Source organism: Pezoporus wallicus, unplaced genomic scaffold (assembly GCF_028554395.1).
Source record: "Pezoporus wallicus isolate ANWC-B61680 ecotype Strahan unplaced genomic scaffold, APGP_CSIRO_Pwel_v1 contig_3876, whole genome shotgun sequence".
NCBI classification, from domain to species: Eukaryota; Metazoa; Chordata; class Aves; order Psittaciformes; family Psittacidae; genus Pezoporus; species Pezoporus wallicus.
In genome coordinates, this window is record NW_026636085.1 from 1,955,112 (window position 1) to 1,982,226 (window position 27,115).

Genomic DNA, 27,115 nt, shown 5'->3' on the forward strand with positions numbered 1-27,115 from the left:
GCTGGTTGCTCCAAGCCCCATCCATCGTGGCCTTGAACAGTTCCAGCCTTCTCTTCTCCAGGCTGAACAAGGCCATTTCTCTCAGCCTGTCTCCATGGTAGAGATGCTCCAGCCCTTGCAGCATCAAGATGTTTCACATGGCTGAAATGTGCCACACCGGTGGCTGTTGAGTGAAGATGTTATTAAGGACCTTGAGCCTTTGGGTTTTGAAATGAGAATTGTCATTAGCAATCCATTGAGGCCTCATTTTCATGTCAGTGAATTGCTGGTTTTGTGCTCAGCAGGTCATTTCCCTCCATTTTCAGGTTTTACCTGTTTTATTTGATCTTGGGGTTATTAACTTTTTTACAAGGTTCATTTTTCTTTTCTTTTTCTTCTTTTCTTAGGGGGTTGTTTATCACCATCCATGACAAAGGCCACATCGCAACAATGCTAGACTCTTGGCCTGAAGAAAACATTAAGGTATGCGGCACATCTTCTGGGGACTGGGAAATTACAGGGAGTTGGGTACAAAATGGGATCTTGATTGAAACTGCTTGGCATTGTTTACAGAATTGCCTATTTAAAAGGACAAGCGAAGAGTTACTTCCTTCCTCAGAGAGTTTCCAAGCTGGACTCAGTTCAGGTTCAGTTTCCATTCCAGGTTGGACCTCAGAGACTCTGTTATGTGTGTATATGGTCAAGATCAACTTTATCAGAATTAACAGGACTTTGGCCATTAAAGACTGTACGTGATAATGAACTTGTGCAGAATAGGGGTCCTAGTGGAGAAACAAGATATGTCTGTTGAAGAACGCATGTAGCAAAGATACATCTTTAAGGTATCTCTGTAACTGACTTGCTTGTAGGACTCCTTCCCAATCCAGTGAGTCATGCAGCATCCAGAACACTGGCAACTCTGCAAATAATACTTGATATCCAGCAGCTGAACACCCCACCCAACAAGTGATCTTGTGTTTTTCACTAGAGCTCGGGGCTGGGCAAGTCCCTGGCATGAAATACCATGAGATGTTAATACTTAAGACAGGTCTTGCCAGTCACCTCCTTCCATCAGTCTGAAAGTACACGTGGCTGGGAATTTCCCTGGCTATTGACAGGTTTGGTCCCCTATCAGCTGTTTCTTCCAAGAACAAAGGGTTGGCAGCTGAGAAACCCTTGCAAGCATTTTCCATTTCTCAGGGCCAAAAAAAGAGGAATTTGACATATTTCCAGAAAAAGTAATCATATTCCTATAACCTTGTCTTTGGAACTGTGGAGAACAGATGCAAACTAGAAATTTTGTCCTTACTCTATCCAAAGATCTCAGTATTTCCATTTCTTTCTGACAGGGAACTATGAGCAGAACTCATTAAGGCTAATAGATATGTTTTTGCAGATGGGGAAACTGGCACAGAAAGATGAGAGACTGTTGTTGAAACAGCCCACTCTGGCACCCAAACCAGACCATAGGAAGGGCAGTGGTCCATGGAAGAGATCCAGACTATCTATGCTCCAGATTTGCCAGACTACAAAGGCAGCTAATTTCATCAGCATCCCTAGTTTGAACTGCAGGGTTCCTTGTGTCTTTGTACACAGGCTTCTCCCTGCCTGAACTGGAACACTTGAGATGTTGAGATAACTAGGGAGGCACCTGCACTGCACATCAGTCCCTGGAGGGACCCAGCTTTTTGAGAAGGTTGAACATAAACACCAATAAATCCCATTGAAGACAGTGAAGAAATACCTGGAGTTGTTGCTCACATTCTGCTTTGTGGCTCATTAGAGATTCATGGCAACTGTGGAAATGGGAAATCTGGGTCATAGGCTTGGATCCTCTGCCTGGAATGGCTGGAAGGGTGTTCTGCTTAGCTTAGCAAAGCCTCAGCCAAGATCCAGTGTGCCACACCTCTACCCCCCTGATGTAACTGGGCTGCTCTGAAAGAACCATAGTGCCTGTCGTGGTTTAAACCCAGTCAGACAGGTCGTTCACTCACTTCCCCCCCTTCTTGCCTTCCCCCTACTCCCGGAGGGACGGAGAGGAGAATCGAAAAGAATGCAACTCCCACGGGTTGAGATAAGAACAGTTTAGTAACTCAGGTATAACACAAATCACTGCTGCTACCACCAATGATAATAATGATAAAGGAAATAACAAGGGAAGAGAATACAACACCTCACCACCAGCCGACTGATAACTCGCCCCACCCCCACCCAGCCCGACCAAGCTCTGACTCCCACCCCGCAGTCTCCCAGCCCTTCCAGCTCACTCCCAGTTACATCCTGGCCATGACGTGCTGTGGTATGGAATACCTCTTTGGTCAGTTTGGGTCAGGTGTCCTGTCTCTGCTTCCTCCTGGCTTCCCCTCCTCCCTGGCAGAGCATGAGGCTCACAAAGTCCTTGGCCAAACCAAAACATCAGTGTTATCAGCTCTGCTCCCAAGCCAAAAGTCAAAACACTGCACTGCACCAGCTACCAAGAAGGAGAAAAATGACTGCTACTGCTGAACCCAGGGCAGTGCCAGAAACAGAACAAGCAGGAAGCCATTTCTGAACATACTCATATGGGAGCGTGGGGTTTTCATGTCTCCTCCAGGGTGGCTTATGAATTGTGCCATGAAGAAACATTGGATAGAATGCTGACAGGCATCATCAGTGATGACTGACTCATCAGTGCCTCCCCATCCCAATTTTCTCTCTGGTTCCCTAATCTGGTACTCTTTTTCTGCATGGTGCTAAAGCAAGAGAATCCTACGGGATGGCATTGCGGCAGGGTTTCATCGTGGCAGCTATGAGCATCTCAAAGTAGGATAATCTAGAAACTATATATTCTATTCCAACACAAGTGTGTTGTCATGCTAGGTACTGCGCTGGCCTTCTGCCCTTCTTTCCCTCCTTTCCTTCCTTTCCTTCCTCACTGCTTCCCTCCCTTTCTCTTTCCATAGGATGCTCACCTAGAAATTCACTCAGCATCTTCAATCCCCATCAGGATAACAATGTACAGGGCTGTTCAAGCTCATCCTTCCATGTAGCGTTTTCTCTTGGTGCACTCAAGGCAGAGTATGAGTTCATCTTGTGAACGCTGCCCTCATGCAGTCAGTACAGAGAAATGGGAATGCCAACAGTGGCACATGCCTCAGCGGCATGGAAATCACTGTAGTGCTCTGGATGACTGCTGGACCACACACCTCCTACCTTGGCATTGTGAAACTGGGTTACTGCATATGGCCTGTGGTCCAGAGCCATCTCAGTTACCATAGAACCACAGAATAGTTTGAGTGGGAAGGGACCTACAAAGGTCACCTAGTCCAACCCCCCTGCAATAAGCATTGACATCTTCAACTAGATCAGGTTGCCCAGAACCACACCCAGCCTGGTCTTGAATGCTTCCAGGAATGGTGCATCTGGGCACCTCTCTGGGCAGCCCATGCCAGTGTTTTACCACCCTCATTGTAAAAGATTTCTTCTTCATATCCAGCCTGAATTTCCCCTCTTTTAGTTTAAAACCATCACCTCTCATCCTGTTATAACAGGCCTTGCTAAAAAGTCCCTCCACATCTTTCTTATAGGCCTCATTTAAGTGCTAAAAGGCCACAATAAGGTGTCCTCAGTATCTTCTCCAGGCTGAACAACCCCAGTTCTTCCAGCTTTTCCTTACAGGAGAAGACTCAGTAATCTGGACTCGTGAGAGAGATGAGCATCTTCAAAGAGAAATATCCCTTTCATCCCTTCCCAAAACAGCTGCTGGAGGGAGGAGATGGACTCTGGAGGCTTCTGTCTCTCCCCATCAGTTAAATGATCAGCTTAAACTGCACACCCAACCTTTACCTTTAGCCAAAGACTTGCCTGGAGTCATCAGGAAAATTGTGTCACAGCTGGAAGCAGAAAACAGGTTCTGATTGTTAAACCAGCCCTTCAGTTTGAAGGGTCTGTGCTGCTCAGCTAGAGATTAAAGTCCTGTTTGTTGAGTTCTGGTCGCATGAACAATTGAAACCATTCCTTTATCTGATAGAGACAGTAATGAATGTCTCCTATGCTGTATCTTCTGTTCAGTGTTATTTTGAGGAGCTTTGGTACCTATAGAGTGCAGCACATCTAAGGATGAAGAAAATTTCCCTCTCTGATGGATATCTAAGTGCTATCAAGCAGTTTTTAGGCTCACATGTGATCACTTATTTGTTTGGATGCAAGGGGATCTGTGCTCAAGAGAAATATTTTGATTCATTATAACTTACATATATATTATCTGCATAATTAGGATTTCAAGTCCTTTTCAAATAGTTTGCATCACTTTTCAGGATAAACCTGGAGCAGTTCTTGTGCTTGCCGCTTTCCCTATTCGCGTCTCTGCCTTCGAGTCCCGATTGCATCCTCTGGGTGTGGTAAAGAATTGAGCACACACAAACAGATGGAGCCCACCCAAAAAGAGGCTTTCCCATCGCTAGCATTTCACACTGACTCAGAAGGAAAAGCAAAGGAAGGAAGGAAGGAAAAACAGGAAACAGTTCCAAAATGGAGGTGGATAAGTGTATTACTGCCATGACTGAATGTCGGGGATTGTCCAACCTCTAGTCTAAGGACAGTGTATAGACCTTTTGGTTTGAATAGATCCTTCATTGAAGGATCACTTCTTAGTGACAAGAAAGTGGCAACAGCCACTTCATATTCTGCATATAGGAGGATCATGTCAAAATAACCTCTGTTGCATACTGGTTGTCACTATTATTATGAGCTTTGCAACCCTGAAATGTATCATGCCTCAAACCATAACAGAGGGGGTTATTTTTGCTAGAGAGCAAAATAGATGTAAAATGCAGAATAGATGCGTGTGTCCTCTGGGTCTCTAGTTTCTCCTCAGGCTTATTTCTGAAACAGTGGTTTAGGTTGAGGGAGAACATAGTTTTGGGATGTGTATATAGTTTGAATAAGAAAAGACACTGAAACAGATGAGTATGATTCTTCCTGAAATAGGAAAAAGGTTTATCCCACTCATAAACAACAAAATGCTTCTCCATCACAGCAATGAACCAATGCATCTTTATGCCACCAAGGAAGTACATCTGTAGCTTCTAATCTCCCATTCTTTTATTTCTCACGAAAGCACACACATGTATGTCCTAAGTTTAGCCTTAACTTTGCCAGATCAGCAAATAAAGAGCTTCTCTGCAGTCTTCTGCTTTGAAATCCAAGCTAGGCTGTGCATGAGTCCCCTGCAGGCTGATAAACCATTTGATGTGAGCGCTCTGGTCTCCCAAGTGCTGAGAGCTGAGGTTTATTATTGTATTTACAGCTCATCTCCCACAGTGGGACTGGGCTCCAGTAAATTCCTGTTCTTACTGGAGTTCAGAATTTCCTTAAAGAGTGCCTGACCCTGGGGACAAAGCCAGCAAACGGAGCAGTTAACCTAAAACTGGGGAAGTTTAGTCAGATCTGGTGGGTCACTTGCCTCCTAAGATCTCAAGTGATGTGCAGTATGGGTTGAATCGCCCAACTTTAGGCTTCTAATCTGGACAACGTTAAGCAAGCTTTTTTTTCCCCTTCTTGTCACAAAGAAATGGTACAATAATAAGATCTAAAATGATGGATCAGAGATTTTGGTGAAGTGGCACATTACGATGTTGTTGAAATGCAAAAGGCACAAGTGGCAATTGTTTAACTCCCAGCTGGGTGGGAAAAAAGGTCTAATATTAAATACATCATGTGGGAGCCTCTCTGCAGTCCATGCTGATGGCTTCTGACTACCTCACTTTGCAGTCAGGGGAATCGGAGGCAGAGGAACCCGCTTATAGTGAGTTTTGTTTTGATTGTCTCATCTTGGCTACTCCACAGCTACTCTACAATAGTGTGAAAACAGTAGCTTGTTACTTCCACAGTAACAGATGCAGTTCATAAGCACAAACACTTGTGTACCGAGCTCTTTTTTTTTCCAGAAGAAAAAGAGGAAAAATGAAAGGCAGATCTCTTTTGTGGTGTTTCTTGTTATACAGCTGAGGATGCTCAAAAAGCCATGCTACAGGTGATTGAAGTGCTGGTAAGCAGAACTGCTGCTCTCCCATAGTGCAAGCAGCTCCCCATCAACCATATCATCCCTCCCCCCAAAAATGAGCAGCCCTCTATCACTAACAGCTAGTTAACGTGGTGTCACATAGAAAGAGCAAATACCCATTGCACAATGCCACTGCAAAATGGCATCAGTGTGAAGACAGTGGAGCTGGGTTTGTTTCTGGAGCCTTGGCAATGCCATACAACAGTCTCTTTTGATCCTCATCCCCCTAGGCTATTGTGGTGACAGATGGAGAGAGGATTCTCGGTTTAGGAGATCTAGGAAGTTACGGCATGGGTATCCCAGTTGGGAAGCTTGCTTTGTACACAGCTTGTGGTGGAGTTCACCCACAACAGTGTCTCCCTGTCCTGCTGGATGTTGGCACAGACAACGAGGTAAGACCATTCTTCATTAATCTGACAGGGAGAGGGGGGAGAAAGAATTGAGGTTTATGCTTCACTGAGGCCAGTCCCTAAATGTGGAGGCACAGGCAGAGCCATCCAGGATGAGATGATGGCTAGACCAGCACTGCAGGGAAGTGGGCAGGCTTCATTCCTGTTTGATGCTAAAGAAACTTTTTCTCTTATGGGGAACTGAAATAAACACTAAACAGCTTCGTGGTCCCCTGGTGAGAAGACTCAGAGTATTGCCAGTTGGAGTGGCAACATGGCAAGGTGAGTTGAAAGATGTTGTACAGGAAGTCCCAGATTTATTCTTCCTATGGTAACTGTGAAAAAGCAGGCAGATACTGGTGACTGTGTTCCAGAAAGTGGAGAATCCCCAGTGGGTGGTTTGGGGATGATTAATTTCAGTGTTCTGTCAGACTGCACACTTCACTGCACATGATAACCAGACAAGAGGACTCCATCTGTTTGCGGATTCTTGCCTTATGACTCTGGCTCAGAAAGGCCGAAGCACATCTCAGCTGTGCCAGAATGGACATCTGTGAGGGATGTCTTTCTCAAACTCAAATTAATATCCTAAAGTCAGTTGTGATGGGCTGGGTTTGTCTGTTGCTGTACAGTGTCCTTGTGCCTCACTTGACCTCAAGTAAACCAGACATGTGTTTCTAGAGAGAAATAACAAATCTGGGGTATAAGAGTTTGTGTATGAAGAGGAAATGAGTGTCGATGTTTTCAGATGCAATCTTCTGCACCTCTTTCACTGCAGCCCCAAGTGTCTCACACTGGACACTTGAAAAAAATGAAAGAAAGCAAAATCAGTGGTCATGGATGGCATCTGGGGTGAGAATCCCAATTACCTCTTTGATATCTGCTCCCAGGATTATTTTATCCCTTTAGCATGTTGCCCTGTCATGGACTTCTGGAATATAGGGTGTGCTCATCTCAGCCTGATCCATGGTCTTTCCTAAAAAGTGGGAACTCTGCATTTGGACCCTCTGAGGCTAAAGCAGGAATTAAGGCTCAGTCTTTCACTTCTTAGAGTTTCCAGTCAGTGGGGCATTGTACTTGACTTTGATTCCTTCATCTCTTCCTTCTCCTCCATGCTGGTCTGGACACCACCAAGTGCTGGATGCTCTGAGCCTCCCAGCTGGAGTTTCATTCCACAGGGACCTGGGTGAAAGTGCTTCCCATGAGAAGCTTCTGACCATCTGTTTCTATCTCAGTATCCAGGGGACACTAAAATGGCACCAATGACTTTTAGGCATCTCCAAGGGTCAGATGGTGACTCCCAGAATCAGTCTTGGGCACTTTTGTTCTGCCCAACATCAAGTGTAACTTACGTGTTTAGGAACTTCCTTGCGGAGGCAATTTCCACATCTGGGATTAAGGTACAGAACTTGCTGTTTTCCAGCAATATGAACAACGTATTCCCTCACAATATAAATAATATCTTTATTTAATGGCTTTCTCATGTGCATAAACCCAGTTTAACCAAACCCTGAGCATGTCCTAGGACCGTCCTGCCCAAGAGTAAACTCAGTGCAGAAATAAGACACCTCTTATATGCATCCAATCTGTCTCTGTGTTACTAACACAGGAACCTCAGCTAGAATGGATTAAGTATAGTAGTCATATTTCTAGCATCAGTTCTGGCTTGTTTTTCTGACAGTCCATAATACTTTGTACATTATTTCAGCAAATTGGTCTTTTTCTAGAGCTTGGCATTTCTCAACTTGCCTATGGGAGAAGTTTATTCTCCATTAACTGGTTCCAGAGTACGTGACGCTACAGGAACAATCAGTGAGGTGGTGCAAATGGGTCTGCTTAGTGTTTCATAGAATCCCAGACTGGTTTGGGTTGGAAGGACCTTAAAGCTCATCCAGTTCCAACCCCTGCCACGGGCAGGGACACCTTCCACTAGAGCAGGTTGCTCCAAGCCCCTGTGTCCAACCTGGCCTTGAACACTGCCAGGGATGGGGCAGCCACAGCTTCTCTGGGCACCCTGTGCCAGCCCCTCAGCGCCCTCACAGGGAAGAGCTTCTGCCTAAGAGCTCATCTCAGTCTCCCCTCTGGCAGGTTAAAGCCATTCCCCTTGTCCTGTCCCTACAGGCCCTTGTCCAAAGCCCCTCTCCAGGTTTCCTGTAGCCCCTTTAGGCACTGGAGCTGCTCTAAGGTCTCCCCTTAAGGAGCCTTCTCTTGTCCAGGCTGAACCAGCCCAGCTCTCTCAGCCTGTCTCCATAGGAGAGATGCTACAGCATATTCAATGGCCCTGAAGAGTTAATATGTCAAACTTAGGGGAAAACTCTTTCAACTTCCCTTCTAAGGGAAAACAGCTGTGACTGTAAAACAGATCTGATTTTAGCACACCTGCCAATATTGTGGGCCATATGGCTGCAGGACAATAGGTTTGAGATGGCTCATCCCCTTCTCCTGTGGATGATTCAGTTCCTGAAACTGGGAGTTGCACTTCTGTGGCTAAGAGATGTGTTGGCCCACCTGTCCTTGAAATTTGCCCAAAGTATGTCCTATTTCCATGCTGACCCAGTCCTTTTTAGATGGATTAGTGGTCCTGACAGAACGTCTGCTGGATTGTTTGGATAAACAACTTGGGTTTGTATTCCTAGCTGGAGCCAAAAACTGAACTAATCTGTTGTATCAAAATACCTTGCCTTGACACCTGCAGATAACTGAGGTGAGTGCTAGGTAGGTGCAGAGCTTGGGAACATTTTGGCATCCGATCACTGGTTCTGGGCTGTCACCTAATAGCTAAATGACACGGGTCATTTCAAGTTACTTCAGGTGGTCTTCATTGCTCAAAGCACTGTTTATGGTCAACAGCTTTCCTGGTAACCTCAGTGCAAAACGGAGAACTAAATGAGCAATAAACACTCCTCACACAAGGTCGGTTTTATTCACTCTGAGTGAGGCACCTTGGCAGGGAGCCTTTGGTAGAGCAGATGGGGATGCAGACAGAGCTCTATTTCCTATGGCAGTCAAGAAGCATTACATCCCTCTGACTTTATTTACACAAAGATTGTCCATAGCTTCTTATGGAAGAGCTGTATGAGGTGGCCTTCACTGCATAGAAAGTAAAACTCATATGACCACAACAGAGAAACTTTTTGGGTAGGCTGGGACATAAATCTCAGTCCACCCGTGGAAGAGAAGATGTCAACGGAATTGCTTTGTGTCCTAGGCTCTCCTGAGTGATCCACTCTATATTGGACTGAAACACAAGAGGGTTCGTGGGAAACAGTACGACGAACTGATTGATGAGTTTATGCAGGCAGTGACCAACAAGTAAGTGGGATTATATACATGGCTCCTCTGGGCTGCTTCCATTTAAGAACAAACGTTGCATCTCATGAAACAAACGTTAGTATAACTGATCATTCAAGCAAAGAAAGGTCATTTCAATGCAAGTCTCCTGGGTGGTCTACAAATGACTCTTTGTGCTCGAGCACTCTGTGTCAAAAATATTTGTCTTCAGAGAACTGAAATGAGACAGACTATTTATAACCATTTCCTGTCCCTGTAGGCCAGAGGTGTCACACATATGCCCTGTGGGCTGTGTCTGGCCTCCATCATGCATTTATGAGCCTCATTCAGCATAGGCAGAATCTAAACTTTGGTTTGTTTACACTTTGTAAAGGAAATTTCTAGCTTTCACCATTGTGAAGGAAGTCATCTAAATGGAAGTGGCATGTTACTGCACACGGTGGTGTCTGTGTGAGTCTGCAGGCTGCCTCTCTATGGCTTTGTTAAAAATGGGAGCTTGCCTGCTGGCATTTAAGTCTGTGGAGCAAGAAGGCAGGGATCATAAGCACTGTCTTTTTAATGGTGGGACAGACCAAGTGCATATATCCATTTTTACTTACTAGCTAGGATAGAAAGTCTCTGATACACCAAGGAGTTTGAGATGGGAAGAGCAGAACCACAACCTCAGTGCTGTGTGTGCACTGCATTGAGTTCCTCTTTCTGCAAGGAATCACAATATATTCAAATCTCCATGACTGTACCATAAGGAGGAAAGTGAGAACAACTGTTAAGGGGAAAAAGAAGAATATTTGGAAAGCCCCAAGCTCCTAAACAGCTTTTTCTGCTTTTTCTAAAGCAGCAGATGCTATTGATAAGTGGCAGTGCTGCAGTCTGTGCCTGATTAATAGGCTGCTGCCTGTCTGTGTGTTGTAGGATCTTTCCCTCACAGCTGAAGGAGCTATATTTGATCTTCTCTCTTTCTGTGCCTCCAGCTGGCCGTATGTGTGTGTGTGTGTGTTCCTGCATAAATGGGAGTGGGTGGAACATGTCATCAGCTCACAGTTCATCCTGTCTCCCCTGGTAGGAGGCATCATTACCAGTGTCTAATGACAACACCTACCCATCCTCTGAGAAGCATATCTTTACACAGAGTCTGACTGCCCAGCTGGCTGTGGGTGGAGAGATGTAGGAATTAGGGGCTGAAATGCTAAGGACCATTCCATCACAGCTGACAAACCAAGGTCTGAGAGGGAAGAGAGTGTCATGGAGGAATTTCAGCCTCTGTTGATGTTGGTGGCTGCTCTGCGCAGTGTTCTGCTGCACTCTGTGCACATGCAATGCTGCTGTTAAGGCAGGAGTCTCTCCATTACTATTCAGCAGCATGATGTAGACACGTCCCATATGATAGACAGCCAGTACATCAACCCACCCAGTTGCAGTTGCCTACTTACTGTGTAAAGATACTTGTTGTCAGTCAGTGCTGTAGTCCCTATATCTGTGAGTATGAACACAATAATTCTGTTGGATTAAAAATGCTATTTTGAAATAAATAAAACACCAAATTAAAATAAAGGGTGACTGCAGTGAAGAGAATGTTGTGTTTGTGCCCTGGTTTGTCCTTTCTATTTGATAAGAAAGCTTGGCTGAAATGCCAGTTGATTACAGTGTAGTATTACATTAGATACTTGTGGTTTATCTAGGAGGAGGAAATTCTTGGAGGCTAGAGAACTGGTAAAACACACGTAGGAAATCACAAGAGGCTTGACAAGGAGAAAAGATTTAAGAGCTGTCAGGGTTGATTTGTGGGGGTTTTGTTTGCTTTGGTTATAGTCCCTAATTAATCCTTCAAGAAAACTATCCCACTTCCTTCTGGCTGGGAGACCACAGAGGTGTTGCAGTGGTGGTGTTGATGATAGAATGGGAACGATAGAATGGGAACAATAGAATGGGAACCCAAATGATGGTCTCAGCTGTCATGAACGTGGCTCTGAGATGCTTGTGGTGTTAAACTGCACCCACTACTCCTGTGATGTCAGTGAGAGCAACACAATTTGCCTTTTCTGTGCTGTGGAGGAAGGATTTTGGCTGTTGTTTTCCTGTGTTTAGTTTACATGAGCTAATCTCCACATCGAAGGGAGAAGACGCTCAGCCATGAAACAATGAACTCTTATCTTGTGAGGTGATGTCATGCCTGATGCTTTCATCCAAGTGCTGGGAATCAAGTTCCTGAGGCCCCTCTCCCAGCTTTTCTATTTCTCTTATAGCCAGGATGAATTCCTTGAATACAGTAAGCCCCCAAAATGTTCTCTGCAAAGTGGAGCTGGGAAATTCCGCTTTACACATCTCCGTTCCCATCTGTAAAGTATTTGGAGATCCTTAAGTGAAAGGAGACATTGCTATACATTATCACCTGACCACCAGCATACTTTAAAGAGTTGATGGAGTGTGATCCTCTGTGAGCTTTGGACTAGTGAATAATTCTACTCTCGGCTTGGGTTTGGCAACCTTACATGAAACAGCTTCATTTGGTCTCGGATTTCCACTGGAATGACTGAAGGCAACCCAGTAGCTCTAGCTTCTGTTAGGAAAGGAAGCAGAAATTGTTCAGAAGGTCAAGACCATGCAGCTCTTGTAGCCTGCTTCCACGTATGAGGAAACCTGTGGGTATGAACTGCTGTGGTCTTCGATCTGCTGTGATTTCTTACAAGAATCTATAGTGTCACACGTAAATTCAGTAATATGGGGAGGAACACAAATCTGTTGGAATTCGGAGGCTTCCTTTTCAGCTCAATGTTCATGCAGGAATTCTGCCTACTTCCTGAGGGTACTTCAGGTCCTTGTGGAAAGCATTTGTCAGTTCCTCTGCAGGAGTACCTCCCACCCTGTCAAGTCACTGCTGGCTCAAGGGACACTTGTCACTGAAGTGGAATGTGTCAGAGCCCACAAGAAAGCCAAGGGACTGAAGATTTACTCTTCCAATGGAATAATAATGTCAAACAGATGTCAGATTTCTATAGCTGGAGACCCCTGCAGTCAGCAGAAAGGCCTCCTGGTCTCATAATCGCCATCTAGTAATGAAATGAGGAGCGTGTCAGAGGCTTCAGAGTTAGCACTTAGAGTATTTTGAAAGAAAGTGTGACTTCTGGGCAGTTTTAGGAAAAAAAGCCTTTTCTGGAGCAGCTGGGTGAGTTTCTGTGCTTTCCTGCTGCCTAAACTGCCATTCATTACTCTTTCACCTGAAACACATGGAATGCCTAACCTCTTTAATGAGAGCTCCAAGGTGTGCACTTTGCTCCTCTTGGGAGGCAGCTATGTGCAGAATTTGGCCCGTTAAGCCTAGCCTGTGACCGAATGAAACAGATTGACAAACTGCTGTTTTATCCAGTGAGTAATATACTCTGTATGATACAATACACCGCTGCAGTTTTCCCTGTCCTCAGTTACATGGCAAAGGGCAAATCAGTATTACTCTTGAACTGGTACATTTTAGTAAGCTGCAAGAAATATTCACCTAAAGTGTTCAAGGATCCTAATCACAGTGACCCGCAGAGGTTCTGGGGCTTGCCTATATGAGCAAATTAAGGTTGAAATCAAAATGCCATGGGACATGTGCTGGGAATGCTCACTGCACTCTGAAGAGCTTCAGCCCATCATCTACAGTAACAATATGTGTTAGTCTTCACACTCTCTTTCAAAGGAAACCACTGGTAACTTTTTTCCTCCTTCTAAACTGGTGTTGAAACTAGAGACCATCATAGAACCACAGAAAGGTTTGGGTTGGAAGGGACCTTAAAGCTCATCCAGTTCCAGCCCCCTGCCATGGGCAGGGACCCCTTCCACTAGAGCAGGTTGTTCCAAGCCCCTGTGTCCAACCTGGCCTTGAACACTGCCAGGGATGGGGCAGCCACAGCTTCTCTGGGCACCCTGTGCCAGCGCCTCAGCACCCTCCCAGGGAAGAGCTTCTGCCTAAGAGCTCATCTCAGTCTCCCCTCTGGCAGGTTAAAGCCATTCCCCTTGTCCTGTCCCTACAGGCCCTTGTCCAAAGCCCCTCTCCAGGTTTCCTGTAGCCCCTTTAGGCACTGGAGCTGCTCTAAGGTCTCCCCTTAAGGAGCCTTCTCTTGTCCAGGCTGAACCAGGCCAGCTCTCTCAGCCTGGCTCCAGGGCAGAGCTGCTTCAGCCCTCACAGCATCTCCATGCCTTCCTCTCAACTCACTCCAAAAGTTTTCTGTCCCTCTTGTGTTGGGGTCTCATGAGAGCTGGACACATGACTGCAGGGGGGGAACTCACAAGAGCAGAGGGGGAGAATCCCCTCCCTACCCCTGCTGCTCACGGCTGGTTTCTGGGCTTCAAGTGCACATTGTCACATCCCAGTCAGTTTTTCATCCACAGATACCCACAAGCCCTTCTCCACAGGGTTGCTCTCAGCTGGGTTTTGAGGAGATGCCTGACCAAACTGACCTCTACACTGTGGCCAGGAACTCTGGGGCAGAGCACTGCTGGTCTGACCAGAAGCCTGCCAAGGACCATGCTAACAATTAAACAATAGGAATGGCCTCAGGACCCTGTGCTAGCAGTGACGCAGGTGCTGGTGGTGTTTAATGTGCTAGAGTGGACTTTGTTTTATGAAACCTAAATGCTGATCTCTTGCCAAGCATGATTTTCTCTCTGATGATGGGCTCTTTTGTGGAAAACGTGTCTTTTCTTGGAAATCAGAACTTGGGTTGCTGGTGTATGAAGCACCAAGACTGGAAGATCTCAAAGACAAGGGCAAGGACAATTTGGTTCTTTTCTGCCTGGTTTTCTCTAAGACTGTGAGTAGGACTTGCAGTGCATCAAAGCAGAATCCTTACATCGTGAATGACTTAAAGCAGTGCTGTAAAACTCTAACTTAAGACAAGGATTGGAACCTCCTTCATGTGATTCTTTCCATAACGGAACTGGCCCTTCTTGCCAGTACAGTTTGCTTTATACTCCCTGCTCATGGGGAAACAAAATCCCCTTTTGATACTGGTCAGCAAAGGCGCTGCCCAGGTCCTCAGGCCACCCTTGAAGTTCTGACTTGTGCAGTTTTGGTCAGATGCTCTCTAATGGTAACTGCTGTCTCATGAATTTTTGCCTCTCTGACCTTGCGGCTTATAATGAGGGTGGATGAGCTCGAAGAGGTGCATACAAATGAGGATGAAAGAGCAGAGTTGCATAATGAGATTGCTCAGGCAGTTGAGAAGTCTCTTGAATAAAGCTAAAACCACTGTCATCAAGAAAACATCCGCCTCCCTCTTCTGGGATTCACACTCTTTTGTTCCATACTTAGCACTCATCCAAGAGAGATGTGTATCATCCTCTACAGGGGATACAGGCTTTATTAACAGCATCTTTCCTGTTAGCACAGCCTAGAGATTCCATGTAGCTCTAGCTTGACAGTAGCAGTACTGGAACAGCAGTACAGTGATAAATAAAGCACGAACCCTTTGCTTGTTTGTTTTCCAGGAAATTGAATCATTTCTTAATAAAGGTTTTCAGGTGGTAATTTTCACAGCAGGCTTGTAATGTCGTGTGTGTTTAGCTCCTGGAGTCATCCTTCATTAGCTGACAGTCTTAGACTATTATATTTATCAGTAGTATGTCATTTCATTAAAGATACTGCTTGTGCAAAGTTTGCTAGGCAATGTCTGGAGACCAGACTAAAATGAGTGCATGGACTGTTCTCTAAAGCATTTCCCAGTGAGGCTATTTGTACAGGGAGGTTTTTGCAAAGTATGGCAAAGAAAGCCAGAATTTGGGTCGTAATTATTTATAGCACAAACCCCAAAATGTGCAAACTAATGAGACAGCAATAGAATCTTTAGCATGAATCTGCCCCATCCCTGGCAGTGCTCAAGGCCAGGTTGGACAGGGCTTGGAGCAACGTGCTCTAGTGGAAGGTGTCCCTGCCCGTGGCAGGGGGTTGGAACTGGATGAGCTTTAAGGTCCCTTCCAACCCAAGCCAGTCTGGGATTCTATGAAATACTAGTGATTTTTTTTGATGAGAAAGAACTGGGAAAGTACATCTTTTTGTTTCCAGTTCTATAAAGTGGCTAAATTAATTCCAGAGATGGTGGAGAACAGGGTCCCCAGATGGTGGTCTGGCAGCCAACAGTGAACCAAGAGACATGGTGATGCTATTAAATAATGATTCTTGTAATGTCACCAGATACAGGCTTCAGTATTAATGCTGTTCTAGCTGTGATGACGTGAGGACAGTGGTGAGAAACTGGTTTTAGAGAGAAATTAGAGACTCTAATTTATCCCACACACAACCTTCATCAGAGGGTATCAAACTCTGTACCTGACATTAATGTGCTATGCAACAGACAGGCAGAGTTTGGCTTGTAACTCCAAAAGGTCTCATTTCTGCTGAGAAGTGTGAATGTGTTGTAGTGGTTGAGGGTGGGTGTTAGGACATTAACCTGGATAATATTTAGTAACCATCAAAGACTTTGCTGTTATAGTCTCTTCCTATTTCTGTCCAGTGTGTCTGAATTCTTTCAAAACCACTTGCCAGAGAGGTACAGAAATGAAGTCCAAGCATCCTTTTCCACAGCCTGCAAGTGTAAGAATTACTCATGCTAAGGGGAAAGCTCCAGTTCCACAAGGAGACATAGGACTGCAGAGATCCCAAGAAATGCACACTTCAGTGTGCCCAAGAGGAATGGGAGCTGCTGACTACAGGTTAAACCAAATCTTTGAGGGACAGGCTGCCTATGCACTTTAAGCCTCCCCACTGCAGGTTCTGGCGGTTATCTTCTGGAATGCTGAACAAGCCTCCTTCTGTCTGTAAGGTCTTGGAAATCAGAATGAAGACTGTGGATATCCAAGGAATTAGTGCCAATAAACAGCACAAAAAGTACCTGTTTCCTAATGGATGATCCTCTTATTCATCATTTGGACATGTAAGGAACACATGGCTAACAGGGAGATGACAAACCATCCAGAACATCTGCTGGCATCTCACAGCAAACAGCAAATCTTTAAGCAACTTCAGTTGCTATAGAAACTATTTCTCTAACACTACTATTATTATTTATATGTATCACTGAGCAAGTAACATTGCTGACTTGCTTAATAAAACCAGTGACCTCAGCCAGCATTAACATATGTGTGACCAGCTCTCCGAAGAGCACACGGGTGGGTGGATTTCCCTGACTACAGACTCGAATTTGCAAGAGTATTAACCTGAACAGTATTTTTGCTCTCTTTGGAGCACAGATTCTTTCCTCTCTTTGTGGTCTGCAGCATGAGCCAGTGCAGTTACTTGATCTGGTTTTGTCTTTGATCGTTTTCTATTAAGCAGAGCAGAAGTGTGGTGGCCCAAAGCCACTTCATTTCTCTTCCTGCCCCTTGGTATGACAAGACAGTGCTGGATGCAAACCTCTTTCACTGAGCTGTTTTTGTGATGATCATTGTCTTTCTCTCTGCAATATGCTCACTGAGCTTTTTAAACCACATTTTTGAACCTATGTGAGTCTTTGCAGAATGTGAGAACTTAATAAAGATCACGCATTGGTCATGGCAAGACCCTAGGACCAGATGCTTTAAATGAAAGAACCAGTATATCAGACTCACAGTTCAAGGTAGGAATGTTGGGATGATGCTCCTGGTCCTCAAGGAGTACCCACCTGCTCCCCTCTGGAGCAGTGACGCTTTCCTCTGGGGATGTGAAACTTTATTGAAGACCCCACAGAAAAGTTTCCACAGCTTCTGTGACCCTTATTCAACAAGGATTCCAAACGCCTAATTTTTCAGTTGATTTTTTTTGTAGATATTTTTATTTATTGTTTATTAGTATTATTTTGCAAATATTAAGCTTATTAGGAAACTTAAATGGAGCAAGGCATTGAGTTGAATCTGAGCTTTTTGAATCTAAGAGTCATAAACGGCTCTAAGATCATTCACAGAATCACAGACTGGATTGTGTTGGAAGGGGCACTAAAGCTCATCCAGTGCCACCCCCTGCCACAGGCAGGGACACCTTCCACTAGAGCAGCTTGCTCCAAGCCCCTGTGTCCAACCTGGCCTTGAACACTACCAGAGATGGGGCAGCCACAGCATCCTCATTGTAAAACAATTCTTCCTTATATCTGGTCTGAATCTCCCCTGTTTGAAACCATTACTGCTTGTCCTATCACTACAGGCCCTACTAAACAGCCTGTCCCATTGTGGTCCTTTTCTAAAAGCAAGCACAGACAATGTGAAGCAAGCATAAAAGCCAACCATTTTCCTTGTTTGAGACCAGTGAGAGTTTCTCATGATGGACAAATAGCAGAGCACAATGCACGTCCTTATCGTTGTCTCCTTGTTGACAGACATAACTGAGATGGAAAATCATATAATAAGCAGTTCAATCCTTTCCAGGGGATGCTGACTGTGAAAAGAGCTTTTCATAACAGGAGCCAGGCTTCTCAAATGTAGCAAGTTTTATCCAGTATCAGTTTCTAGTTTAAAGCAGGGGTGTCCACTCCTTCAGATTCCAATGGCAAAGGAGGGAAGACTGAATGACAGGTACATAAGTGATGCTGCCTCTGCACTGCTTGCAGTCCCAGAGAGGCTCAGGTCTGTAAAACAGAGCAGCTATTTAGAGCCCTTTCACTTGCCTACAGCCCAGAGGTTGCATTACTCATTCCCTGTGCTTCTCCGCTGCCCTCTGACATTCATGTGAGAGAAAAGAGTACCTATGGCCCTTTTAGATTTTATTTGCAAAGCCTTAACACAGGCTAGAGTCATACAGAGTGCTGACAGTATATAGCTATGGAGCAGTCTGAATATTACCCAGCTTTTAGAAGCTGTACACTTGCCCTGAAATTACTGCACCATTATGGAAAGTCTGCAATTGTTTCCTGCCTCTTGACTCCATGGGTCACTGGCTGTCATTGTGTGCCTGGTTCCCTGCAAAGCAGCTCGGTAGAGACTTTCCAAAGCACACAAATGTGGCTGTGAAGTCACACCGTGAAACACTCAGTCCATGGGATCTCACAAGCAGGGTTTTTTCTCATCTCTCGGTCACCTACAGTTGAAGTGGGCACTTGGGGGTGTCCCTTTAACTGATCATAGAATCACAGAATGGTTTGGGTTGGAAAGGACCTTAGGATCATCCAGTTCCAACCCCCTGCCATGGGCAGGGGCACCTCACACTAAACCATGTCACCCAAGGCTTTGTCCAACCTGGGCTTGAACACTGTAAGGGATGGAGCATTTACCACTTCTTTGGGCAACCTGTGCCAGTTTCTCACCACCCTCACAGTAAAGAACTTCTTCCTTATATCTAACCTGAACTTCCCGTTTTAGTTTGAAACCATCACCCTTGTTCTATCACTGCAGTCCCTGATGAAGAGTCCCTTTCCAGCATCCTTGGAAGCCCCTTCAGATAGGCCAAAGATGCATATAAATATATACATGTATATAGCTATACATATCAAGAAGCCCCTTGAATTGTGAATACAATTTATTCTTGGTGATTCTCCATTTCTGAGTTTATGAACCTTGGGAAGGGTGTGATCCTGTTTGCTGTTACTGTGATGCATTTCTCTTGTGGTACTTTCCTCTCTGAACTAGAGCCACTAACTACAATATCCTGGTAGAAGATGTACATATAATCCTGTGTTGTGGAAAAACTTGTATCCATTTTTTAATTACCCTTTGACTTGCAGGTATGGCATGAACTGTCTGATCCAGTTTGAAGACTTTGCCAATGCTAACGCTTTTCGTCTCCTCAATAAATACCGCAACAGATACTGTGTGTTCAACGATGATATCCAGGGTAAGTACTGTTAGGAGAATGCACATTTAACCTTTACCTTGTGATTAAGATCACAAGACTGTTTACTGTTCAATAGTCAGATGTGTGATAAAAGGTAGAGTTTACACATAAAGCATTTCAAAACACAAGCAAAAACACAGCACTCCAACTCGAAAGGCGACCTTGCATTGTTCATAGGAATGTTTGTTGCAGAAGGGTTGTTCAAGGGAGAAAATGGGTGTGTGCCTTAGATTATTAAGGTAATTTAGAGAGTTCCATTAATTTTCTGTAATTTAGCTAAAACAATGGTGAGGGTTTAACAGTTAGGCAAGGCTTTCAGTTTCCATGAGCCAGGTGGCCATTAGCTGACCCTGGCAATGTCCCTCTATTGTTATCCTCCTTTTTACATGCGCAGGTGAAAAGTTAAACCAGCTTTTTTCCTCTTCATAGATGCTAACTCCACAGTAATCTGGTAACAGGTTTGTTCTCCCCTAGAGTGGTTAACATAACCCTTCTAGTGGCAAAGAGAAGTGATAGCAGCCAAGGTGGGGCTATAGCCAGCCTGTCTCCCAGGCCCTGGGAGGCTCAGCAGGCACAGAGGGATGGATGCATATTGGTGGCATCCTGCTCTGGTGCTTAGTTTTAAACCACTGGAAGGGTTCTTTGCCCATCCGACAGGGATCTTCCCAAGTGATTCTAAATAACCAGTTCTCCTCTGAGTCCCTTCATCTTTCCTTAGTCCTGTTTGCAGCATGCAGAATTTCCAAGGTTTGTTGATTTCATTATTTGCAGTCAGTTGGGCTCGTCCTCCCTTGTACTTGAAAGAGACTGAAAGAAATGCCAGTGTTGTTTCACACAATGCTGGTTCTATTCTGAGCAGACTTTGCAGCACTATTTCTGCATCTGCTGCCCATCTAGCAATATTTGGCAGTGCATGTAACAGCTTATTCATGTCTATCATGACACAAGAGTAAGACCCTGGAGTGTGGGAATGTGGTTGGTGTGATGGGATGCATGGTCCTGCTCAAAGATACTTCCACAAAGAGGCTTTAGAAGCAGCAGAGCTTAAGGCATTTCAGAGAAGGTGAGATAGATACTCCTGTACAACAAGACTTATTGGGGGTTTTTGCCACCCACAAAAGCTTTCAGTGGGCAGAGGAGTATAGAAGAGAACAGAGGAGATACATTTTTGAATAGAAGTCTTGAATGGAAGAACCAAGAGTTCAGACTGTTCTGGAGACGGACAGATGAAGCCTGTAGTAAGAAGCTGGTGATGTAAAGTTTATGTTGGATTAATTGCTGTCTCTGCAGGTGTAAGGGGACTGAGCAGTCGAAAGGAAAGGAAGCCAGGCGATATAGCAGATCTGTGGGCCTGGATGTAGGTTTTCTTGGGGGAATTAGAGTGAACCGAAAGGGTTTCTTAGTGAATTGGAATGGTTTCTTCAAGAAAAAGAGGATATTAAAGCAAAACTGAAGAGTCTGGTTGGGAAGCAAGAGACATTTTTTACAGTTTCTTTTTGGCTATAGGTCATAGCTGAATGCCTCAAACAGTTCCTGGAAATGAACCACATCCAGGAGGATGCTGTAAACCAGCATCACCATAAAGCTGACCTTGCCTCCTCCCATTAGATGTGTGTCATAGCGCATGGGAGATGTCAAGTCCCCTGGAAATGCTCTGCAGTCCCACCTGTTGAAACAGTAGGATTTTACCTCTTGCTAGTGAAACTCCCTTATATTCTCAAATAAGGCATCTGGCTGGCACTGGTTTCATGGTAGTAGATAAGGAAAGAAATCCTGCTGATCTTTTGCACAGACAAGTGATGAGTCAAGGGAAGCAAGCCACTGTTTCAGGTGGGGATTATGCAGCTGTCAGAAAGAAAAGGGATTCTAAGCTAGGGTTGTAATCAGGAATGTGTTTTGAGGACCTTTGGGAAGCTGAACTATTTGAATCTCCTCAGTTAACTCTGTCTTGGAGTCATGTCAGAGATAATGGAGTTGAAGCTGGGATGAGTAGTCTGATCCCCAGATGATACAAGAAAGGTAGGAAGTGCCATTTTCTCACACCCTCCTGTTCTTTGGTTTCACCTCAGGCTCTCTTTCCCAACATGCTGGAATTTCACGACTTGCCTACCTAAAAAAGTGGGAGAGTTCAATGCAGATCGTGTTCTAAATGATTAATGAGAATCATGCAAAGCCTTGTTTAAGCAGGCCTGATACATTCTACTCAATTCAGGCAGGAAAAGACCTCCTGAAGCCTGAATTATCTCGGCTTCTGAGCTGGCATTTTTTTAAGTATATTGATTTAAAAGCACATCTTAGGCACAAACAGTGCAGGTTAGATCAGGCCTGAGCTATAGCAGTTAAACTTGTTGGTTAGTGGGGCTCTGAATGCAATGAGCCTACACACACACAGATGAAACGTGGGAAGCAAGTATGAATTGCTCCACTTAATCTCCTTTAGGCCTCCCTCTTGCTGCCCCAGGGTCTACATGAACAGAAAGCAGTTTACATATGCCAACTTTTTGGGCCACACAAATTACTGTATTGCCAAACCCACCCTAACCCCGTAGAGTTCAAGTGACTCAGACCCCTTCCAGCTCCAGCCAGGCTGCTGATGCTGAGCAGGACACCTGCCAGGTACCACAAACAGGGATGAGGTGATTGCTCTGGTTCTGAAAGCCATTAGCCTGGGAGCTAGCAGAAGCTGGCTCGCAGTGCCCACATGTGGGAGCTTCCCATTAAGGGCTGCTTCTCCTTCCTCCATGGGGGGATGACATCAGTCCTTTCCCAGCTCCATCTGGGTTCATGCAAGGGGCAACAGCTTCAGTTTCAGCTCTGTGGGAGAAAACTAATTGTCACTTCTTCCTTTTTCCCAGTAAAGTGCCAGGGCAGGCGGTGAAGCACATAGGAAATCAGAGGGACATGAGAATGCTTTAGATCCTGTTTTCTCTTCCTACTGTAACTTTGCTCCACTTAACTGTGCAGTTATCACTGGAGATATCACTGTAATAGGAAGTAGAGAACAGAAAAGTCTTACAAAGGTGTCCAGTCTTGTGCATCCCTGAGAGAGGCATCTCTGGCTTCCTGCTTCATACAAGAAAATACATAAAATCATTGAAGGAGTTTGTTTGGAAGGGACCTCTGTACATCACCCAGCTTTAAAGGTAATTTCAAACTTAGATCCAACTTGGACATTAGATCAGGTTCCTCAGAGCCTTGTTCAGCCAAGTGATTTCCAGTATCTGTAAGGATGGATATTCACAATCAGGTGTGATTTGCCTTGGGAGATCCAGACTGTCCTCAATCACCATCATGTTCCCAAATGTAGCTTCTAGATTTGCTTTGTAATCCGCAGATCAGGGGGTTAGACCAACTGAGCTGAAGTTCCCTGGATCCTTGTGTCCCTTCTTGAAGATGGGTATGAAATTTGCCTCTTTTCAAGAATGAGGAATCTCCCCAGTTACCAAAACCTTCCAAATGATGACTTTGTAACACCATTGCCCACATACCTTAGCATGCTCAAGTGCATCTCATCAGGTCTCATGGACTTTGTGTGTTGAATAATCCCAGCTAAGTAAGTAGGAGTCTATAGAAACCCTGTAAACTTGCACAGCTCAAGTGTGCTTTGGGACTTTTCATCCTTCAGGAAGGCCCTAAGCAGTCTCAGCCCATTTTGAAGCTAGCCTCACTTTGAGCAGATACTAGACTAGATGATGTCCAGGCATCAATTCCAACCTCATTTATTCAACGTTCATTCTGCTGGTTGATCAGTGTGTTACCCTCCATAGTCACAACGCAAACAAGAATTCTTAAGGCACAGATTTCTTACTCCATACTGAACAGCAGAAGTTGTTCTGCAAGTGTAGTCAGAGAAAAATGAAGAAATCTCTAATGTGCTATTTAAATGTGACCTGATCAGGTCAAAAATCCCTTCACAGACATGGGCAGGACAGAGAGAACAGTGCACAGAAGCATAAAGCCAACTATCTCCTGGCTCTGGGCATCTTTAGCAGTCTTTTAATACTAGACCCCATATAAGTATAGATATAGACCCCATATAAGTTTAGACCCCATAAATATAGACCCCATATAACATTGATAGCATCTCAAAGAACCACCAATTGGAGTGTTACAGATATATCCATATCCAGCCTCAGATGCTATAAACAGACAGGATTTCTAAAATCCTGAACACCCACACTGCAAATGAGACTTCTTGAAGGCGCTTCAGGATGGGAAATGCCAAATCACTAGCCACATTAAAACACTGAGCCTTTTGTATCCCGTAGTCCTCCCACAACTACACTACAGGCAGTGCTTGGGGTCATCACTTTGCAGACCTCTCCAAGACTTCCCAGTGTCAGAGCAATGACTCCTCTTTGTTGTTGGATGTGTGACTGCTGATGAGCCTCAGAATATCTCTTGACCCACCAACTACCTTTCCTCATTATCCCAGCAGATAACCCATCCATAACCTTCCCAGGACACTTCAGCAAGCACCGAACACTGCTCCCAGACCTCAGCTGAGACTGGGAACAGGCTGACTCCAGTGCCGCTGATCTGGGCCAGTTAGAAATCAATCACGTGCAAACATGGCCTGTTTTTCAGGCACGTTTCCGTGTGGTGTGAGAAGCAGGCAAAGCGACTTGCTGGCTCGGCATTAACTAATTGCAGCAGATTAAAATGGTGCAGCATCTTACTTTGTTGTTTCAGCTGGCGTGGAAAACGCATCAGTAATTGTCACAGGAAACTAAGGAGGAGGGGAGCACAATAGGAAGGGAACGCTGGACCATACGGTGCTACAGGACAAAGCAGGCTGTGTCCTGCCAGGCAGCTCCTGAGCAGCATGCTTTCCCTGGGGGGATTTACCCGGCATGAAGGTAGATGTGGAGATGTTCTCAGTTTCACCATTACCGAGCCCTCTCCAACCTACTGTGCTCTGCATTTTCCCTTGATGCTGCTGTATTAGATACAGACGCATTATCCCCAGAGACATTCAAGGCCAGGCTGGATGTGGTTCTGATCTAGTGGAAGGTCTCCCTGCTCATTGCAGGGCCTTGGAGTACGTGACCTTTGAAGGTCCCTGCCAACCCAAACTATTCTATGATATAAGGGCCAGCGCCTAGACCTTTGTCTAAATCACATGTTGACTGCTAAGCAAGTCAGAAGAATATAGACTCCTGGTGTACAGGGGCCTCAGTTTCTTGGGCTTAGTGGTGCAAGGCTCTAAGAAGCTGGACTGTATCTTATGTCATTTTAGGGATTGTAACATTTGCTTCCCTCTCCTCTCTGATGCCCTTGCAAACTCCTCCTTTGCAGTAAAGAATAGCATACATCTCCTCTGTGTTAAGCTGTCTGTGATCTCGAAGTCCAGGCTGCTGGCCACTGCCGCAATGTTTGTTTCAGGCACTGCACTGTATAGCTTTACAGTGGAAGGATTAAAACCAGACACCTAGGATGACCTACATTAGGCATCTGCTTTAAGATGAGCTCTGCATCTCCACTGTCAGTCAGCTCTTCACCACCTCTTCTGGGTTACCAGTGTCCCTAAAGCTGTTAGTGTAGAAAGTGAGTTCCATCCCTGAGCACTTTGCCTTTTACTGCTGCTCTCCTTGACGTGCTCCACAGCATTTCTAGGTTTATTTCCTTCATGTTTTACAGAGGCCCTTTGGGGAAGGGCTAACACTATCCCACAGTCATGGAGGTGAAGACCTTGAGCTGCAAACACTTCAGCAGCTTTTTGTTTCAGCTCTGTTGTGTTTGACTTTTGATTATGTATTTGGAATGGATCTGGACAAGTTCCACTCTGCTTTCCAGTAACAGGCGGAACTGCTGCGGGGAGTTAATGTGAACCAGAATTTGGAAAAGCCCTATGCTTCCTCTGCATCCATAACTTTAGATGTATTTTCTTGGCTGCCCTTCGCTGGAGCTGTTAAACTGGTGTTTGCTGTTCCCCCGGCCCTCGTCTTGGCATGGTTTTGATGAAGCAAAGTGTAAGCAGACAGGACGAGGGTGAAAAATACAAGATCAGTCTGAATTTGGCCACCTCTTCAATCAGTGTGGGGAAGGGGAGCCACCCACACGGGTGCTGTGCGAAGGAACAGGCGATGGTGCGGGCTGCACGCTCCCATCACTGCTGCTGTCGGAAGGATACAGCATGGTAGTGATGCTCTGCTCTACTCAGCCAGGTAATAGGGCAGTGCCAACCCTCAGTATAGGGGGACTGCCTGCTTCCCCCATGTCCCCTGCTTAGCCATGGGGTGCTGTCACGCATGGTACACCCTTTACATCAGTGCTGGGCAGCACTGCTGTTACACTCAAGCCAGTAACTCCTTTTATGAAGCTGCTTGCCCTTCTGTCCGCTCTCCCCACTCTGATGAAGGATGAGGTCCCTGAGCATGGGTTCCTTTGGGCTGCAGCCTTTTCCATCCATGCAGCCTCTTGGAGCTACAGAGCAGATCCTTTCCCCCTGTTTTGCTCCAGTGTAGCTCCACTGACATCTACTGGGGATAGTTCTGACACTGGTACAAGTGGAACATCAACCTCAGAGGGGTTTTCCTTAATGTTTTACAGTATTGACTGTGCCTGAGTGTCAGAGATTAATTCATGGCCATTTTCCTGAGTGCACCTTGGGTTTAAATACCTCTTCTTTGCTGGTCCTGTTGCTCTGGACTCTCCAGAGGGGCTCCTGAGGTCTGCTTGCCATTCTGTGATGCTATGTTGAGTCTTGGAGAGATGAGATCTTGCGAGTGCTTTCCTTTCTTCTCTCTGCACCCCTTCATATCTCATCTTGGATGCAGACCAGCCAAGCTGGCTCTTGCTAATTACTTAGGGAAGTAGTTATCTGCAATAGCAGCATTCAGTCTCTTTGGAAAACAGATAGACCAACGTGTTGAAGGGTAGTGGGTTTTTTCTTGCCACAAGTCACGGTGAAGGGTTCCCCACCCCAGGCTCATTTTTTGGTTGAAGAACAATGATTAGGCAGTTCCTGACACAAACCAGCTGTGAACTCTCCTCCAAGGAGATGCTCTGCTGTTCCAGCCTCAGTATTTGTAATTATCAAAGACAGATACTGAGCTGAGGCCAAGGTACAGTAACTTTGATGCTTGAGTAATGGGGGTGAGATGCAGTTTGGGAGATGTGGAGGGATTAGAAACACATTGGAGACAGAGGAGGAGGCTCAGGAATGGCAGAGTGGGTCAGAGTCCTGCTCTTAGTCAGAGCTGCAGAGCAAGTGCAGGGGATGAGTAATGGCACACCCAGTCCCACTGGTCCCCACTCTACACATGCATGCTGCTCTGCAGATGAATCTGTCCATCCTTCCTTTCCATACAGCCCCCTTCTGCAGTTCCTCCTAATAACATCTTTAAGGAGACCTCAAGTCCCTCTGTTTAATGTCCCATGAGCATTTCCCCTTGAAATGGGTTTGCATTTGTCCTGTCAGACTCCTTGATACTCATAGGGTATAAAGCAGTCTTGCCTGGGTCAGGACCAAGAGAAACAAGATACTTCTCCAGTTAGATTTCTCTCTTTTAAATACTTTCCAGACATCTATTATTGCTAATGCTGTGACCCTACACTTGCACTGTCACACTGTAATTATTCCACTTGGGAATTTTTTCCTCTGATCCAATCCCCATTACCACCCACATGGGCATTTGG

The 27,115-nt window shown here is 45.3% G+C and overlaps 1 protein-coding gene across 1 annotated transcript in view; it reads left to right on the top strand.

The window, feature by feature from the left end:
• ME3 (malic enzyme 3) overlaps positions 1 to 27,115 on the top strand; it is a 111,721-nt gene that overhangs the window by 76,177 nt on the left and 8,429 nt on the right. The window contains exons 4-7 of the mRNA XM_057399034.1: positions 387 to 462; positions 6,253 to 6,414; positions 9,620 to 9,723; positions 19,365 to 19,474. Of these exons, the coding sequence (XP_057255017.1) occupies positions 387 to 462; positions 6,253 to 6,414; positions 9,620 to 9,723; positions 19,365 to 19,474 (452 nt within the window). The remainder of the gene's footprint in view (positions 1 to 386; positions 463 to 6,252; positions 6,415 to 9,619; positions 9,724 to 19,364; positions 19,475 to 27,115) is intronic.